The sequence below is a fragment of the Macaca fascicularis genome, chromosome 10 (genome assembly GCF_037993035.2).
Source record: "Macaca fascicularis isolate 582-1 chromosome 10, T2T-MFA8v1.1".
Lineage (NCBI taxonomy): Eukaryota > Metazoa > Chordata > Mammalia > Primates > Cercopithecidae > Macaca > Macaca fascicularis.
In genome coordinates, this window is record NC_088384.1 from 82,099,283 (window position 1) to 82,118,804 (window position 19,522).

The 19,522-nt window shown below is 46.0% G+C and overlaps 1 protein-coding gene across 1 annotated transcript in view; it reads right to left on the minus strand.

Annotated features, from left to right (window-relative positions):
* The window catches only part of CDS2 (CDP-diacylglycerol synthase 2), a 69,540-nt gene that overhangs the window by 17,853 nt on the left and 32,165 nt on the right, over positions 1-19,522 (minus strand). Inside the window, exons 2-5 of the mRNA XM_065522797.1 lie at positions 6,140-6,276; positions 4,826-4,922; positions 3,402-3,499; positions 1,226-1,365 (exon numbers count right to left, since the gene is read on the minus strand). Coding sequence (XP_065378869.1) covers positions 1,226-1,365; positions 3,402-3,499; positions 4,826-4,922; positions 6,140-6,276 — 472 coding nt within the window. The remainder of the gene's footprint in view (positions 1-1,225; positions 1,366-3,401; positions 3,500-4,825; positions 4,923-6,139; positions 6,277-19,522) is intronic.

The window sequence follows — 19,522 nt, forward strand, 5'->3', positions numbered from 1 at the left end:
ACATGTCTGCAGACCCCTTCTCCAGGAAGGAAAGGAACCTTTACTCATAAATATGCAGAGCCCCTCAAAAGCAGTCCTGCCCAGAAATAAGTATGTTGCTGTTCCAGACCCCTGACCTCCCACTGTGGAAGGCTGCTTTCGGCGTCTGCAGCATACTCTCTGAATATCCTCAATGGCAGCAGACCCCTTCGCAGATTTTATATTTTAATAGTCAGGTGTCATTCACAGAAGTATTGCTATCAAGCTGATCAAAAATAGGTCAGACTGACGTTGCGGACAGAAGAAATTTTTCTGTACCTCAAACTAGCTTTGAAGGCAGCTATGAAAAATTATCAGCATTATTAGAATTAGTATGTGGCCTCAGCTGAGTTTATATTAATATAACGCTTTAATGTTTGTGAAGTTTTAAAGTATTTGATTTAATCCAGAGTAACCCTGCAGTTTTAGCTCTAGATTACAAAACAGCTGAGACTCAGAAACATTAGGTTCCTAGCTCCCTCTGAGGTTGCAGTCTTTTTAAGCCTAAATCCAGTAAAATTTCCACCATGCTACAATGTCACCCAAGGCGGTCTCCTAAAACGACTCCCCTAAAGATGGTAAGTTCCTAGATGATTTTTGTTTCAGTTCCACTGCAGAATCTTTGCCAACAGGAGAGTCAAGACAGGACCATGCTGTGCTGTTCCTCAATGGTGGCTGAAACACAGGGGCAGGTGGCACAGGCTACAGTCCCGCCCCCACACTCTGTTTCTCTTAAAAGAGCTCCTACAAGGGCAGGCGTGTGGCTCACACCTGTAATCCCAGCACTTTGGGAGGCTGAGGCGGGCCAATAAGTTAAGCTCAGGAGTTCGAGACCAGCCTGGCCAACATGGCAATAGCCTGTCTCTACTGAAAATATAAAAATTAGCTGGGCATGGTAGCATGCACCTGTAGTCCCAGCTACTTTGGGACCTGAGGTGGGAGGATCACTTGAACTCGGGAGGTAGAGGTTGCAGTGAGCTGAGATCATGCCACTGCACTCCAGCCTGGGTGACAGAGTGAGACCTGTCTCAAAAAAAAAAAAGGAAAGACCTGCTACAGCCTGACATAAAGCATCAGCTCTGCTCCCCTGCATGGTCAGAGTTAATGTCACAAAACTGTACACTAACCAAGAAATTCCCCAATTCCTACTTGACAGACATACAAAAACAATACAGACACAAGAAGTGGTGAACTGCTTAATGCATACCTATTAGATAGAGAGTAAAGGAAATGAACCGGTGGTATTTACTGAGAATCCGCAAAGGCTCTTCTCTCTGGACCAGGGTGAAGAAGTAATCCGTCACTGTCTCACCATAGAAGAAATAGTTTACACACAGGAGAAAGTACCTGTAAATGAAGACAGGTCATTGCCGCGGGGAGCACCCTTGCCTTTACAGCAAGGCAGTCAGACATCCCAGAGGAGGGGACAGAGGGCAGCAGAATACCCTCCACCCTTGAGCCCCCCAGCACAGCTCACAGAGGGACAGGCAGACCACAGTTTCCTGCTCTCTGGTGACACCACAGGTGAGAAATTTATCTAGAAACAGACAGCAGCTTTCATTCACTCTCCATTTCTCCCAAACTTGAGACTCCATTTTTGCCCCTTTTGTAGCATTCCCATACCTAACTGAGGGATCCTTGAACCATACGACCTTCAAAAACACGCCCCATCCTGCTTCCCCAGTCTCGTTTCCACTCTTCCCAACAGGAACTCCTTCACTCCTATCACAATGGTTTCTTCCAGCTATGCCGCCTGTCTGCTGTTCTCCTGCCTTCTTCCTGCTCCTGACATTCTCTTTGCATCTCCATTTTTTCACTCCTTGCTCAAATGCCATTTTATTCATAAAACTTTGCATGACCTAACATGACATCTGCCTCCCCTGCATTTATTTCTATAGCAAGTAATATGTGATTATCTGACTAAGCAATTCATGATGCATCTCCGTCTCTGAAGCCTGGCTCTGACACAGACCTTCCGCTAGCGTTAACTCTTCACTTGTGTATCCTCTCTCCTCAACTGGCGTTCATGAGAAGAGAAACCATCCCTTGCAGCCTCCACAGTACTGCCAAGTATGGGACTGTGCAGCCACCACTGCAAACCCCCAGCAAGGATCCTGAGACAGAGAAGAAAGTGGAGAGCTTTTCTTTCCCATTCTTTTTTTAAAATTATGAAGTACAAAAACTTCATATTTCGTTTCTTTTCTGTTACATGGAAAAAGCTTTCTTTGTAAAGTGACCACAGCCAGGAGTCAGGCCTTCTGAGTATGTTAACAAAACGCAAAACACTGCTTTCCAGCTAAAGAACAGCCGCAACAGGGACCTGCATCTTAAGCCACGAGGCAATCACAGTTCCATCTGGAGGCTGGGAGGCAGCCCATGCTGTTGAGTGACAGGAAACATCTCAGAAGTGGGTGCCCAGCCTACATCTGAGCATATCGGCTTCCTTGACGGTGACCAGGTTGCTGGGGCAAAAACCACTACTCTCCAGCCGGCTAAGTCATGGCCTCAACCCCTGTATCCCCCGCACAGTGGGGTGAGAAGGTCCACATTTGCCCCAGGTCTTCTCAGCATTGTGCAGTGCTCTGCTCAAAAGTCACCACCTGAGAATACTATAGCCAATAAAGCAGAGAGTTTCAGATCAGAAAGGGGTCTCAGACATGTACTACAGGTTTTTCTTTCGCTTTTGCTTTAAGAAAGCTGAGTCCTAAGAAACAGAGAAAGCCACCTTTCCCAGCAGAGCCCAGATCCCATGCATTCAGTCTCACTCCTGTCCACTCTGGCACTCAAAACACCTCTGATGAAGTAGGGCTCAAACACCAGTCTGGAAACCACAAAGTCTCAACCATCTGTCTTAGATATAAGGAAACCAAGTTCCAGGGATAACAAGCAAAGCCGGCAGCAGAACCTAACAACTTCCAGACAACTCTAGTGGGATGCTGAGATATGACAGCATGAAAAATATACTGATCTAGAAAAACGGGATCATCATGCAGAGTTTAAGGAATCCAAATACCGAGGCAAACACAGTCACAGAATGCAGCCCATCTGGTTTCTTCTCAGGAAGAGTCCAGACTTCAAGTAACTATTAAAGACTAATCCAAGGCCAACCACACAGTCTGGCCTATGAAATACTCAGGTCTCAAAGGCACTGTGCAAGTCTGCAGCAATCACCTCCTTTTTTCTGCTAACATTCTCTTACCCATTTCTTTACTCGTTGCTCAAATGCCATTTTCTTCATAAAACTTTGCATGACCTAACATGATATCTGCCTCCCCAGCATTTATTTCTATAGCAAGTAATAGAAATACCCACCATCACTGTAAATACCTGCCAAAAAGCACATCATCCAAATTCTAAGGGCCTCTGTTAGGCGGAGAGCTTACCAGCTGAGGGTCCTGAACCAGGGCAGATCATAGGAGTGGTAGACGTTGTAGCCAATAGTGATTATCTCGTGGAAACACTTAATCTGAACACACATCACCTGTGGGACACAAAACATTCACTGACACCCCAATTCTTATGATTTTTGGAAATGGAAACCAACAGGTCATGAGCCTTCCAGAAAATCCATTGTACTTAAGAAAAATATCAGGCTTCCAATGGTTCTGCTTGCTTCCTCTTCCTTCCTCTCTCACACCATCCCACAGAGCAGTGCAGCCCTCTGTGTAACAGGGAGTAGATCCAATTTTCCACTCACAATAAAATACACACCCTGATATTTCAATTAACTTTTTTATAAGACAGGGTTTCACCATATTGCCCAGGCTGGTCTTAAACTCCTGGGCTCAAGCAATCCACCTGCCTCAGCACCCCAAAGTGCCAGGATTACAGGCGTGAGCCACTGTGCCCAGCCAAAAAGACTTTTTTTTAAAGTAGAGACGAGGTCTCACCTTCTTTCCCAGGCTGGTCTTGAACTCCTGGGCGATCTTCCCCACTTGGCCTCTCAAAGTACTGGGATTACAGGTGTGAGCCGCCATGCCCGGCCCTCAATTAACTTTCTATTCTAGAACCTCCTTTTTAACTTTTTATTCTAGAACCTCCGAGGATTCAACCAATCCATTCTCCTTTTGACTTTGAGTACTTTAAAAGTCTCATCTGCTTTGCTCACATGCAGCTGATGGTCACCTGACCCTGTCCAGGATAGTGGGAAGACAGAGAGAGCAGCTCTGTGGACTGGGATTTCTTAATAAAGGCTCTACACCCAGGAGGGAGGCCCCACGAAAACAAGAAACAAAACCAGGAGTCACATAGAGACATGGCTAGGGTAAAATTTTACAGAGTTGGAATAATAAAGTCGGTTGTTTGTTTTGAGACAGAGTCTCACTCTGTTGCCCAGGCTGGAGTGCAGTGGTGTGATCTCAGCTCACTACAACCTCTGCCTCCTCGGTTCAAGCGATTCTCCTGCCTCAGCCTCCTGGGTAGCTTGGATTACAGGTGGCTGCCACCACGCATGGCTAATTTTTGTATTTTTAGTGGAGACAGGGTTTCACCATCTTGGTCAGGCTGGTCTCGAACTCCTGACCCTGTGATCCGCCCGCCTCCACCTCCCAAAGTGCTGGGATTACAGGCGATAAAGTCAGTTTTTTAAATGAAGATACATCTTCAACCATAAACAACTAGCCTACATCAATGGCCCTCCAGGTGGCTACTGAAAAGTGGGAAGTCACAGATGTTCTATGGCAGAGGTTTTCTGAGCAGCCTGGACCCCTGTCAGTTCCCCCAACCAACCCAATACCTGGCACTTAAGACAACCGGGCCTGCAGCAAAAACTGAAAGGAAAACTAAAATAGTATGAAATGGCACTTACGATTATCATTAAAACCATTGGTCCCAGGTAAATGATGATGAAGAAAAATGCAATCATGGCCAAAGTCAGGATGCCTCTCACCCACCAGTTCTTCCATCTATGTCAGAGTAGGGGAAGGAGAAAACACCAGTTAAAAACACCAATGCACAAACTCAAGGGACATGGATCTTTCTGAGATTTGAGGGCCCTGAGCTCAGTCCTTTCCAGATTCACCTTGACGGAAGCACCAGCCACATGCTGGCAGGAGCAGGGCCACAGTACCAATGCCTCAGCCACAACCAAACTTGGCAGAAAAATACACCTAGCTTATATCTTAAAGAAGGTATCAGGCAAAAAACAAACAAACAAACAAAAAACCAAGGGAAATGTAGTACCCTCTGCTTCTGTATCCACTTGGATGGTTTCTACAGCTGACTATCTGAAGAAAAAAAAACTTTTTTTCCGACAGCAGGATCCTACACTGTACTGCCCTGAATAATTATGGGAACAACAGTAACATTATGCAATGATAATAACAGCTACCACAAATATGCATAAGGTAATTTTATGAGGACTTTACATATATTAACTCCTTCAATCCTCAACACACTTCGCTTTTATAGACGAAGAAACAGAGGCACAGGTTGAATAGCTGGCAAACAGTAAAGCTGGGATCTGAATCCAGGGGTCTGGCTGCAAAGTCCACGCCCTTAACCACTGCACAATTCAGACTCCCAAGGGCACAGCTGGAGGCACACATAGGAACATTGAGATAATGCTTTGGGGTCTTATAAGTTGTTTTTGATCTACTCACATAGCTGTGTTAAAAGAACTAAGTTCTCAAGGGCCAAAAGTTTTAACTAGATTCACCTAGGTTAAGATGTTTCCCAGTTCTTCCTGGAGAATTTAAGGAATTGTTCACAATGGATGTGGGAGAGAGAAACTAAACTGAACTGGAAACATGGACTCCTCAGTGAAAAGCAGCCTTCCATTAATCATAAACCCAAGGCCGGTTTCCTGTGCTGTGCAGTGTCTGCTGACCTCACCCACCTCCATCCCTCCTGTCCCCTCTTCCTCTTTGGACTGCACTTCCTAGTCCAGTCTGGAGCACCCTTCCAGGGCCAGATCCTTCCAGCCTTGGTTGCCCTCCCCTCCTGGTCACTGTGCTCACTGCCACTGCTAAGCACTAGATTACACTCAATGGAGCCTGGAGCAGCGGCATGGGAGGCTGAGGCAAGGGAGCAGGCCTGCTCTGCAAGACCACGGGCTCTCTGCAGGCTCTTCCAGGGCACTTGGACATGGTGCAAAGCCCCCAACAAGCACCTGCGAGGTTACCTTGAAGACAAGTTGGAAAGGGCCCTATTGAGGACCTCCGGGGTATCATCTGCAGAGACTGGCAGGGGTGCAGATTCTGCCCGGCTTTCACTGTCCGATGCAGTCTCTCCATCTACCTTTGCTTCTGACTCTGACTCCTATGTGGCAGAAATATAGAAGAGAAAAAGGTCAAAAGTGCTGAGTCGACCATTGAGAAGTCTATGCTTGTCATGAGAGATATATGGGGAAAGACTCCAAACAGGGCCTAAGAACCTGGCACAGTCAGGTGATGGGACCGACAGGACTAGCAGCAATCCTGACACTATTGTGACATGTGCCGAGGTGGCCAGCCGCACTCTGCTGGAAGACAGGTGTGCATCTGCACCATGTACCATCTGCTCAACTGCAGAGGACAGATCCAGAAGACAGAACATGGCTCCTTTGTATCCAAAGAATGCAAAAGGGAGGCAGGGACTGGTTTTACCAGGAGGTTATCCCTGAGCCTGCTAGGGCAGTAAATGGCACTGACCAGGCTCTCTCAGGGGAAGCCAGGTAGTGTGAGCTATTGCCCCGGTAGACCCATTAATGTCAACATGCCCCAAGTCCACAGTGTTATTTCTGGACTTCACTAGAGCACTCTGTGAGGTCAATCACAGTCAGTGTGGACGACGAACCAGACAGCCTACTCCAGCCAATGCTTGAGCCAGGACTGGTACACCTTAGTCCTTTCCCTGCCACCAGGCCCTGGGTGTCAAAAGACCCGAAGGAACTCACCCTGCTCCCAGCCTGGGTGAGGGAACCAGAGCCATGCCGGCAGTAAGCTCTTTACCCAAAGTATCAAGGGACGGGATATTCTGAATCCTAGGAATCATCCTACTACTCAAGTCTTTTCTTTCATAAGGGAATTTAGAATAGCTGCTATGAGAAGAGGTGGAGGAGAAATTAAATCACTTAGAGTAACAACACTACTTAGTATCTGTATAGCATGCACGGTCTGAAGAGCCTTTCCCATGCCTGCAAGCTTCAGAGCAGTACTGGGAGGAAGGGAAAGGACAGAAGCCCCATTTACAAATAAGAAACAGGATCTGGGAAGTTCAACATGTAGCCCAATGTCTCCCATTAACCCAGGTCCTCTGACCTCCCTGATGATTGATGAATACATGGAATTGAGCACTGTTTCACATGTTCATTGGCCATTTGGATATCTTCTTTTGTCAAGTGTTTTTCAAATTATTGGCGAGTTTTTCTCGGAGTTTTCTGCCTTCCTTTTTTTATTGATTTGTAGTGGTTTATGTGCTCCAGATTTGAGTACTTTGTGTTACCAATATGTTCTCTCAGACTGCTCTAACCCCCACCTTCACCTCAGGCAAGGTTAGACACTCCAGTTATTTGCTTTCTTAACACTCGGACCTTCTCCCTCTCAGCGCTGGCCACAATGGGGACTTTCATAAATGTCTCCTTGGCTGACAATAAACTCCTTAAAGACAAGAACATAACTTCTTGTTCTCATTATCCCCATGCGTGGCACACAGCAAGACACTAATGGATGGAAGGAGAAGAGAGGAATTAGGTCCAGGTGTGTAAAGAAAAACCCAGCTCCTGCCCTCAGGGAGACAGCTCTTTCTAAATTAATTTACAACTGTGACAAGACAGAGGGCCTTAACTAGTGCAGATTAGCAAAACAGAAACACAAAACAGATTAGCAAAACAGAGGGCCTCGCCTAGTGCAGACTGCTGATAACAAAGAGACAGCTGGCTTTGGTAAAAGCCTGATAAAGACGCCTCATCATTAGGATCCGAGAGGAAGAGCCACAGCTTCTGACAACAGTGACTGCTCCCTACTCTGCCACAGCCGAGCCAGGTGGCTCTGGATAAGTCATCCAAGTGCCTCTATACTTTGGCGTCTTCACCTCATAAAAGGGGCCTATTAAGGTAAGGACCCTCCTTCCAGTGGGGATTCCTTGAAGAGGTATAACCGAACTCTCACCCGGAGCTGTGTCCCAGTACACCACTCCAGAGGTTCTGAAACACAGTAAGGTCTCCAGAGTCGCCCCTCTCCAGGGAGACTAAATGAAGACGAAGCATTCAGAACAGCTGTCCAGTCTTTATTTCAACATTGACACCCACACACCATCGGCAACCACCAGTTGCCAGTAATATTACGGTAATCATTATGAGTTACAAGGTAATGATGCTGCCTGATTATCTGGCTCTGACCTCTAAAATCTCGGGCTTCAAAATGCTAGCACCTGGACCCCACCGAGACTCCCACAGATGCATTCCAAGAGCCTCTAGAAGCTGCAGGGACTGTGCTCCAGCACAGCAGGCGAGAGGGCACTCACACACAGAAAGCTCCGCACAAGGTTATTTTTAACTTATCCATCCTGTTGTCAAGGAGACTCACAAAGGCTGCTAGTTCCCCAGGCAGGGAAGGACAGGAACGGAACCCAGGCAGCGTCCTGTGAGGGAGGAGCAGGCAGCTGCAGCTCCGTGCTAAGAGCCTCTCTGGATTTCCCGTTAGTCCAGCACTGCATCCTGCAACACTGTCAGACCTGACTCCTCTCCTTCCTTGTAGGAAGGGGTGAAGTGAAGAGGGGTATCCGGAAGCAGGGAGTAGTAAAAGGAGATAGAGAACTGTTACAAAGATACGGCAACTATTGTTACCAAGACCTCAGAGGGACCGATCTGAACAACTAAGAAATGAAGTAATCACCTGAACAAACAAGGCTGAAAGAGATTCACTTTCTAGGTTTCCCCTGCCTTTAAGTGAGTAACTCCAGGTTCCCTGGGCCTCACCTGGGCCTACTAAGGAAGCATCCTCTGAGCAGACCAACACAGACCACGCTCTCCCAAAAGCTGAGATAGAGCCGAACATGTGCCAAGGGCAAATCCCTGTGAGGGGGGAAACTGCACAGCCTGGGGAAGACACAGAGGAGGAGGGAGGTTCAGGTCAGCCAGCCACCCAGCTCCTGATGTCCTGTGGATGCCAAAGGGAACAGAAACGAGAGAACGTGGGGGTCTGCAGTCTTCTGGCTCCTCCCCACCCCGTGGACAAAGGCATTCTGCTCGGGGAAACAACTGCTCACACCTGGGAAAAGGAAGCTGAGTGCCAGCAGCAGCTTCCACAGAGGGTCCGGAAGGAGGCAGGACCTGGAACCCATGCTCCTTCCCACAAGAAAGGTGGTACATTCTGAACATGTTCATCAGTTTGCTCCTCTGGGGCACAGCGAGGCGGGAAGATGTCAAGGAAAACTTTCTGCAGAATGAGGCAGCAGCCAGTCTAGGAAAGCAAGGCCCAGGGCCGGCTCTGACACTCATGATACGCAGCACAGGCCTCCATCCTCTGGTCTTCAGTGGGGAAAGGACTCCCTATCTCGGAAGGTTGTTGGGATGACCAATGTGACCTCAATGAAAGACTATGAAAACTATAAAGTACTGAATAGCAGCAGGTGCCTGCCGCACTCCCCACAATAGCCTAACCACAGCACACAGGACAGAAGCACGAGAGCCTAAAACACCCACCCCAGACAAGCTGGACACCCTTCCCAAGGAGAGCATCAGGCCTTGCTGGGGCCAACTGCTAATAAGTGATCTGGGCACAGCATTTGCCTACCTTGCTTCAAGCTCTTTCACACCGGCAGCCCCGACTCAAAACTGTGTAAGTGGTGTCTGAAACACAAGGGCTAACCATTAAAGCAACAGTCCATGCTAGTAGACTCTGAAGCTGAACCATCTGCCAAAGTGTGGGAGGAAATCTTAGGACTTGTTCCTACTTACCTCATTCTTTTCTTTCCCATGTATGCTTTGTAATAGGCGTTATCAGGACACATGTATATGTTCATGAGTGTAAATTGGGACACATGGTAAAAACACCATATACATGTCAGACATGGCGGTGTGTCAGGGGCCAGGAGTTACCTGTTCACCACTGCACTGAGCGGTGTCTGGAACATAGCAGGTGCCCCAAGATTTGCTGAACTGATGAGCTAATTAATTCTACTTGACCTATGATGGACCAAAGTGTCCAGACTACACTGAGATATGATAGCACACACTTTCCTGCTCGTGTGCCTGACTGGTGCCCCTGCAGCAGCCCTGGAAGCAGGACCAGACCAGCATCCACTCCTGCCTTGCTCCTGGTGGGAGGCGAGACCAGCACGGCAGGGAGAGGCTGCCATGCCTCTTCCGACTCATACCCACCCAGCTCCCAGGCACCCCTCCTCCTTCCTTCCCTTTCGATCCCGAGGGCCAGGAACAGAGGCCAAGTGGGGCAGACCCTCTCAGGTTCTCTCTCAACCACCGCCCATCTTCCCACAGTTCCTCAGCCACTTCCCAAGGGGGCTGTAGTGCTAGAATAAACAGGAAACAAGAGTGATGTTTTAAAGGAAGGGGGAAAGCTCCTCTGAGGGCCCACCCCTTTTGGTTTACATAGACCCTCTAGGGAAAGGCAGAAGCACTTAGGATGAGGGACACATATAGTGTCCTGTGCACTAGGGGCTCAGTAAGAGCCATTAGCATTTTTGGAGAAACTCATGCTCAGAAAGCTTCTCCACCAACTGCCCAGAAGCTTCCATACACACAGCACTGACTCGAAGATCAGAACAGAACAGAAGCAAGAGAAGGCAGTGAGGGAGGACCAGAGGGAGCAGTGGGCGGGAGGGGATGTTCCTGCCTCAGCCTCCCAAGTAGCTAGGATTACAGGTGTCCGCCACCACGCCTGGATAATTTTTATATTTTTAGCAGAGATGAGGTTTCGCCACATTGGCCAGGCTGGTCTTGAACTCCTCACCTCAGGAGGAAGGAAATTTCATTAAAAGGCAGAGTTCAAGGTACTGGTGGGTTATACCTCCAACAACTCTGCCTTTCCCACTGACACTGCATTCAAATTCACAAGTTTCACTGACTAACTCCATAACTTACACAACTTTTTGCATTGCTTTATATACAAATTATCAACTTTCTCCTGGAGGAAAGTCATTAGTCTAAGCCTAACCTTTCTGCTGAATACTATGGCCTCCATCTTCTAGATCAAGCCCTGTGGCCAGTTGCCAGGGAAGGCAACACCCCACTCACACAGACAGGATCCTAGGAGAGAAATTACCAGAGATGGGTCTATTCTTAATAAGCATCCTTAATAAGTGTCAGGGACTTAGGTGGCCATCTCAATGAAAAAGCCAAGTAGCCTTTCATCTGAGTTCCTACTGAAAAAAAAAAATACATATATATGTGTGAGAGTATGCATCTGTGTGTGTGTATTGTTAGGAATAACAAAGAAATACTTTAGCCCTAATACTAACTCCATTTGGCAAGTTCAATTGTCAGAACAAAACACCAAGCAGAAGGAGGACCCCACTCTGAATGAATTTACAATCATCCCCAGCATGGCCATACCCTGTCCTTCAAAAGCCTCATAGCAATAATGGGATCCAAAGCTACCCAGATGGACAGCTTCACTTCTGGCATCTCTAACAGGTTAACTGCACTCAGAGAAAGGACAAGAAAATACATGAATGTGGCAGATTCAGCTTCTTAAAACCTAACTCTGGCTGTGAGCCATTTTGCCTCCAGATAAAGCTATTTACAAAGGACCACAGGGGACTTGGTAGAGGACACACCACTGGTGGCAAAGGACAACTGTCCCCAGGACAGTCACACTCGGAGCCAGCCATGTGCTCGCCATGCCCTCTCTTCCTACCTCCTCAGAGACTCACTCCATTGCCCTCCCCATCTTCTCACCTCTCTCCCTCACTACAGCCCTACTTACAACCATCTAGGCAGGCTCAACAAACAACTTTTGACAGCTCATCCAACCAATACACTTTTTTCCCCACTTCATGGGTAAACCTCTGGGAAGAGCTGTCGACATTTCATGTCCCCTCCCTGGCTGTGCATCATTCCTCAAACCACAACAACCCAACTTCAGCCCCACCTGTTCCACTGAAGCAGCTCTTCCAGGTCAACAAGGACCTTGTCACAAAACCCACCGGGTACTCAGTCCTCACCTCGTTCAATCCCTCAGCAGCTTTTAATGCTATTATTGAAAAACACTCTTCCTCTGGCTTCCAAGCAGCACCTCCCCCTAGGTTTCCACCTGCCTCTCTGGCCAGGCATCTTTAGCTGGCCTTCTCCTTAGGAACTGCCTCTTCCTCGGCCTGTCCCTTCATTTGAGGGTTCCTTGGGGTTGGTCCTAAGCTCTCTTATTATTCTGCTGCCTCCCACTCTCCCTGAGTTTTCCCATTCATTCTCATGCTCCCTGCTGTCTCTTCTTGAGCTACAGACCCTAACTCTAAATGCCGAATAGATGTCTCCACAGACACCTAAAACTCAACGTGTGTCCAAAACCAAGCTCATCATCTCTTCCCACAAACGTCTTCCTTCTACTAGGTGACCTATCTTAGCAAATGGTACCCTTTACCCTGAATTCTCAAGAGAACAAGGTGGCCATCACCCTTAGTGGCTCCTTCCTCAGCTTGTAGATCTCCAAAACAGCTGTCAGCTGCATCCACTCATTATGCCACCCGTCATTCCCGTAATTCAAGCCAACATCATCCCTCCTCTGAGTAACTGCAACAGCCTAACTGGCTACCTCACCTTCAGCCTAGAGTCCATTCCCACCTACACTCTCGCCACTGCAGCACAAGGATCTTCCCAGAAATTCTGATTGTGTCACTCTCCATCCTGAACCCCTCCCACAGCTCCCCAGTACCTAGATAACAGCTCTTTAAAATGGCGTACAAGCCCCTTGGGATCAGGGTCTTATCTACTCATCCAGCCTTATCTCTCATAGCCATTCTGAACTAGAGTCAGTTTCTAGAACAGGTTGTACTTTCTCACCTTTAGGATTTTTGCTACTGTGTTCCTATCTAAAACAGTCTGCACACCACCCTCTACTGAAACCCACTTCTCTTCCGGCAAATCTTCATTGATCCTTTAAGAGTTCCCTTTCTCTCCAAATCTTCCCCAGCTGCCTGTGTGTCCCAGCGGCCCCTGTCCTTCCTTAGGAGTGCTCCCCACCATGGTTCATGCCTGTAATCCCAAAACCTTGGGAGGCCAAAGTGGGAGGATCGCCTGAAGTCTAGGAGGTTGAGGCTGCAGTGAGACCTGATCACGCCACTGCATTCCAGCCTAGACGACAGAGCAAGACCCGGTCTCAAAACCAAAAAACAAAAAAGGACTGCTTCCCACACGGCACAGTCTCCACCTCAAGACCATCATCTCTCTGGGGGAGCCATGTGGATATCCTCACCACTGTACCCCCAGCACCTGGCCTGGCACCTAGAACCACATCTGCATAGGCAGCCACAGTCAATTATGTTGAGAGAATCCAGGGTTTGCTACAGTGGCAGGTACAGCTGGGTGACATATAGCATAGGCCAACCATTCATTTTTGCACTCAATAGCACTATAGGAGGCATTTTAGGGCTGCAGCCAGCTGTCCCACTGTTTATCTCCCCGTCTTCTTAGGCGTTTGTGGCCAAATGTATCCTAAGTGATACGGGGGTTTCCCAAAAAAGTACAGGGTCTGTATGTCTCAGAAAGGACAAGGAAAGCCTGTCTGAAATCCAGTTTCTAGGAATGCAAGGCTTTCTAATTCAAATACATACAGTTGTATTGAGTCCCAACCTCTGCACAACTGCCAATCTCATACATTAAACCCATAATTTTTGTGACAAGGAATGATCAGGAATCCTTCTTTCTCCCAACACTCTCTCACACCTTGCCCATTAAAGCCTCCTTCTGGAGTAAATGCATCTGTTTACTAACAGCAAGCATATAACTATAAATGTGAAAGAGTTGCAGGAAGTACCAACCTCCATCACAAGCCATTACTTAATTCAGAACAGAGACTATCAGAGACAGGAAAACCACTCAGGTCCCCAGGAGGCTCTGCCAATGGCTCTGTTCTGATGACATCACTTGTTTTCCTATTGTCTTCCAGGGTTAGGGGAAAGACACCAAAAATCAGAAGCCCCACTGGAGTTCATTAGGTCCTCCTATTATCAGTTTCTTAGTCGGGCATCTCTCTTTAGTATTTAAAGGAAAATTAGTTTTCAGCCTTACTGGGAAAGGAAGGAATTTTCTTTTTTTTTTTTTTTTTTTTTAGTTTATTAAGATAAAGCTCTTCCAAGGAGGGAATATGTCGAATACTGCCAAAAGATCTAGTAAGATGGAGAAGAAAAACATATTTGCAATCTCAAAACTGGGCTCAAGTGTGCTCCCCAGACCCCTGCCAGGAAGCAGAACCAGGACGGCTGCTGGGTTCCACATGCAACGAGCCCCTAAATCATAAATCGCTATCTGGTACCTGCTTCGCTGTCACTCACTTCACAATAGTGCTTTCTACAAAGATTCCTAGACAAAATAAGTAGACATGAGAGCAAATGTCCCCAGTGTCTCAAGCCCCAACCTCTCCTACTCCTGTGGGCAGGCAAGCACCCTGGGGCTGTTTACCATATTGGAACTTTATATTGTCACTTTTGTACTATTCCCGGTTTATAACCAACACTCATGGAATCAAGTACCAATCAAATAGACTCTAACTATTCAAGGGAGAAACTACTAGTTTCTCCCTTGAAGAACACGGAATTAACAGTGTTCTCAATCCCAAATTTGTCATATTAGTTACAGAAGAAATTATGGGCTGGGTCCAGTGACTCACTCCTGTAATCCCAGCACTTCGGGAGGCCAAGGTGGGTGGATCACTTGAGGTCAGGAGTTCAAGACCAGCCTGGCCAATATGGTAAACTCCGTCTCTACTAAAAACACAAAAATTATCTGGGCGTGGTGGCAGGCACCTGTAATCCCAGCTACTTGGGAGGCTGAGGCAAGAGAATTGCCCGAACCTGGGAGGTGGAGGCTGCAGTGAGCCGAGATCGCGCCACTGCTCTCCAGCCTGGGCAACAAAACTAGACTCTGCTTCAAAAAAAAAAAAAAGTAAGAAAGAAAGAAAGAAATTATGAAAGCCACAATGCTAAATAGTTTCTCTTTTTGATAAATCACTAGGGATGCCTGGGGAAAAAATTAAATTGAAAATGAGAAAGGCATTGAAGAAAGACTCCTAATGGCCAATGATAGGACAATTTGAGCATTAAAATAATAAAAAGTGATTTAAACACAAGTATATAAAAATTTATGAGTTCATAATGATAACTGTAAGAAACTACTGGCCAGGCGCAGTGGCTCATGCCTATAATCCCAGCACTTTGGGAGGCCAAGGCAGGCGGGATCACCTGAGGTTGGGAGTTTGAGACCAGCCTGACCAACATGAAGAAACCTCATCTCTACTAAAAATACAAAATTAGCTGAGCATGGTGGCCCATGCCTGTAATCCCAGCTATTCAGTAGGCTGAAGCAGGAGAATCGCTTGAACCCAGGAGGCAGAGGTTGTGGTGAGCCGAGATTGAGCCATTGCACTCCAGCCTGGGCAACATGAGCAAAACTCTATCTCAAAAAAGAAAACAAAACTACTTTGGCCACCTTTGAAGGGTGCTGAAACACCAAATCTTTTTTTGAAAACCAGTAATTAAAAGGAAAGAGCCTCCCTACATTGCCCAGGCTGGTCTTGAACTTCTGGCCTCAAGTAATTCTCATGCTTTGGCCTCCCTAAGTGCTGGGAGAATAAGCATCAGCCACAGCACCTGGCCATCAAATTACTTCCAAATATCCATTACCTCAGCAAAGAAAAGTCAAGGTGGTCTCAGTGTGATCTCCACAGGCTCTGGAGACTAAAGTCTTCAAACATAAGTAAATAAAACAACCTCCATGCTGCCAAATCAGATAAGACTCTCCTGCATTCATCTTACCATATATCTTGGCAATGTCAGATCTAGTTGACCATTTCCTCCTTGAAACATTCTCCGCTCAGCTACTTCCATACCATACTTATCAGATTCTCACTCTACCTGACTGGCCACTCTTTGTCAGTCTCCTGTGCTATTTTATCTCTATCTGACTTCAAAATGTTGAATGGGACCTGGGCTCAGTTCTGGACCTACCACACTCTCTCCCTAGGTATCATCATCCAGCCCCTTGGCTTTAATTACCAATTCCATGCCAATGACCCCAACACTTGTATCTCCAACCCCAACTTCTCCCTCAAGCTTCAGACTCATATTTCCAACCACTTACCGACAACTCTACGAGAAAGTTTTTACAGGCATCTCAAAAATAACACATCTAAACAGAGCGCTTTTGACATTGTCCGTAAAACTGTTGATCCTGAAGTCTTGCTTAGTCAGTCAGTTGACAGCATGCAAGTCTATGTACCCTGCATAAGCCAGAAACCTGAGAGGTACAGATTGAATATCCCTTACCCAAAATGCTTGAGACCGGAAGTGTTTTGCATTTCAGAATTCTTTTCAGAATTTGGAATATTTGCATTACACTTACTGGTTGAGCATCCCTAATCAGAAAATCCTAAATCCAAAATGCTCCAATGAGCATTTCCTTTGAGCATCACATTGGCACTCAAAAACTTTCAGATTTTGAAAATTTCAAATTTTTGATTTTGGGATGTTCAACCCTTAATTCTTATCTCCCCATCTTCCCCCCGGTACTGGACACTGCAGTTAGTTCCCTCTTAAAAATCCATTCAACTCTTTTCATGGTATACAGTAGCTCGTACAGTCTACTTATTTTTAATCCTGCCCCTCTGCCACAGTGATAGGTTCACGAACAGGCATTTACCCCAGCCTAAGGCAATGTGCACCTTGACTGTTTTGGAGTAGGCACTTGACTCAAGATGGTACAATCAGTTCAAATAGCAAAAATAGCTAGTGGTATTTTAGGCTATATTAACACAGGCATGGTCTGGTTCTAGTTAACATTAGTCAGACTTTACCTAGAGGCTAAACATGTCCAATGGAGTGGTTAAAACAGTAAGGAGACCAAAAAGAGCAAGACGATAAAATGAATAGATGAAGAAACCAGAAGGGCTAAGCGTGGAGACCAGCAGGAAATGAGCATACTCTACTGCAGTACTGAAAAGGAGAAACTGGTTTTATGTCTCTAACAAGGAAAAATTATTAGGTAAATGACGGTAAATCAATTTTCTGTGCAGCTATTAACAAGACAACTATAAACACCATGCAGCAACATGAAAAAGGCAGAATATAAAACTATGTCTATACTGGGCTATACTACATACACAAAGTATGAAAACAATTGATGTATGTGTCAGTTATCAATGGATTGCCTCTCAAAGTATGTGTCAGTTATAAATTGACTAAATCCTTGGTGACTCTGCTGGGCTTGGATCAATCCCTTTCAGGTCCACTGCTACCTCCAGGTTTTGTCAGTATAGAACTTTCTGCAGTAATGGAAATGTTCTCTCTGTACTGTCCAATATAAGAGCCACAGCTGCGTATGGCTATTAAACAATTAAAATGTGGCTAGTGTGACTAAGGAAGTGAATTTATGTATTTATTTTTAATTAAATTTAAACTGCCACACACTTCACATCCACTAGAGTGGCTATTTTCAAAAAAGAAAAACCAAAATAACAAGTATTGGTGAAGATGTGAAAAAACTGAAACCTTTGTGCACTGTTGGTCAGAATGTAAAATAATGCAGCTGCTATAGTAAACAGTCTGGCAGTTCCTCAAAAAATCAAACACAGAATTACCACATGACTCAGCAATTCCACCTCTGGGTATACACCCAAAAGAACTGAGGGCAGGGACTCAAAGAGATATTTGTACACCCATATTCACAGCAGCCTTATTCACAATAAACAAAAATGTAGAGGCAATCCGAGTATCCATCAACAAAGGAATGAACAAAATGTAGTATACATACACAGTGGCATATTATTCAGCCTTAAAAAGGAAGGAAATTCTCACACATGCTACCACATGGATGAACCTTGAGGACATTGTGCTAAGCGAAAGAAGCCAGACACAAAAGGACAAATATATGATTCCACTTACATGAGGTACCTGGAGTAGTCAAATTCATAGAGAAAGAAAATAGAATGGTGGTTGTCAGGGGCTGGGGGAGTGAGAAGGGAGAGTTGCTTAATAGGTACAGAGTTTCATTTGGGGAAGATGAAAATATTCTGGAATGTTTGTTCTGGTGACAGTTGCAAAACAATGTGAATCTACTCAATGCCATAGAACCATATGCTTGAAAATGGTTAGAATTAGGCCGGGCGCGGTGGCTCAAGCCTGTAATCCCAGCACTTTGGGAGGCCGAGACGGGAGAATCACGAGGTCAGGAGATCGAGACCATCCTGGTTAACACGGTGAAACCTCGTCTCTACTAAAAATACAAAAAACTAGCCGGGCGAGGTGGCGGGCGCCTGTAGTCCCAGCTACTCGGGAGACTGAGGCAGGAGAATGGCGTAAACCTGGGAGGCGGAGCTTGCAGTGAGCTGAGATCCGGCCACTGTACTCCAACCTGGGCGGCAGAGCGAGACTCCGTCTCAAAAAAAAAAAAAAAAAAAAAGAAAATGGTTAGAATTATCAATTTTATGTTATATATAATATTTAGCCACAGTAAGAAAAGGTTTAATTGGCCACATGTGGCTAGTGGCTACTATACTGGACAGTGCAGACAGTCTAACAGCTGTATCTACCCCAACCTGCAACCAGGGAGAAAACTGCTAAGGTTCCCCAAAGCTCTGATTCCCCTACTACTGTGAGGAGGGGGCTCAGCAACCTACAACTTCTAGTCCTCAATAGCCAGGTGAACAGGATTCTGAACAAGGTTCAATCAGTCAAGGACAGACCTATCCCTTCAGCAAGCATATGAAGCGTTAAGTAGTTGCAGGGCTAAGAAAAGACCTGAGCAAAGCCATCTCAGCAGAGATTCCAGCTCTCCCCTGCCTTTCTTTTAAATTTAATTCAGTGGCCAGTTACTACTCTGCCTTTTAACAGAAGCAGCAACAGATATAACAGTTGTGATTCTCGCAGCATCAAATGGCAGTGGCACAAACAGCTCAGCCTCATCATCATCGGCATATGGGCAGCCGGTCAAAAAGTAAAATGAAGAGAGGTATGCCAACCACTCCAGTATTCTGAATCTTGCATTACTTTTCCCTCTTTTTAAAAAACATAAGGGCACTGAATTACAACAATTCTGAGTTTTTACTTCATTTTTTAAAATGTGTCAGTAATTTATACTGCTAAGATGTACACACTTTACACAGATGCCCAACCCCATTATTTTTTAAGTAAAAACAGGGGAATTATTTAACAAACCAGGGTTGGTTTGCTTTTTAACCACACATAATATATATGGAAATGACCTGAAAATTACTAGAAACATCTTTCAAAAGAACACAGCTTGGTATATACTTAGTAGAAAAGGTTTGTGAATAGTGTAACAAATACAATTTTTACCAATTTGTTATGGGGAAAAGATGAACAAAACAAAGCTGGTTACCATCTGCACAGGCATTATTAT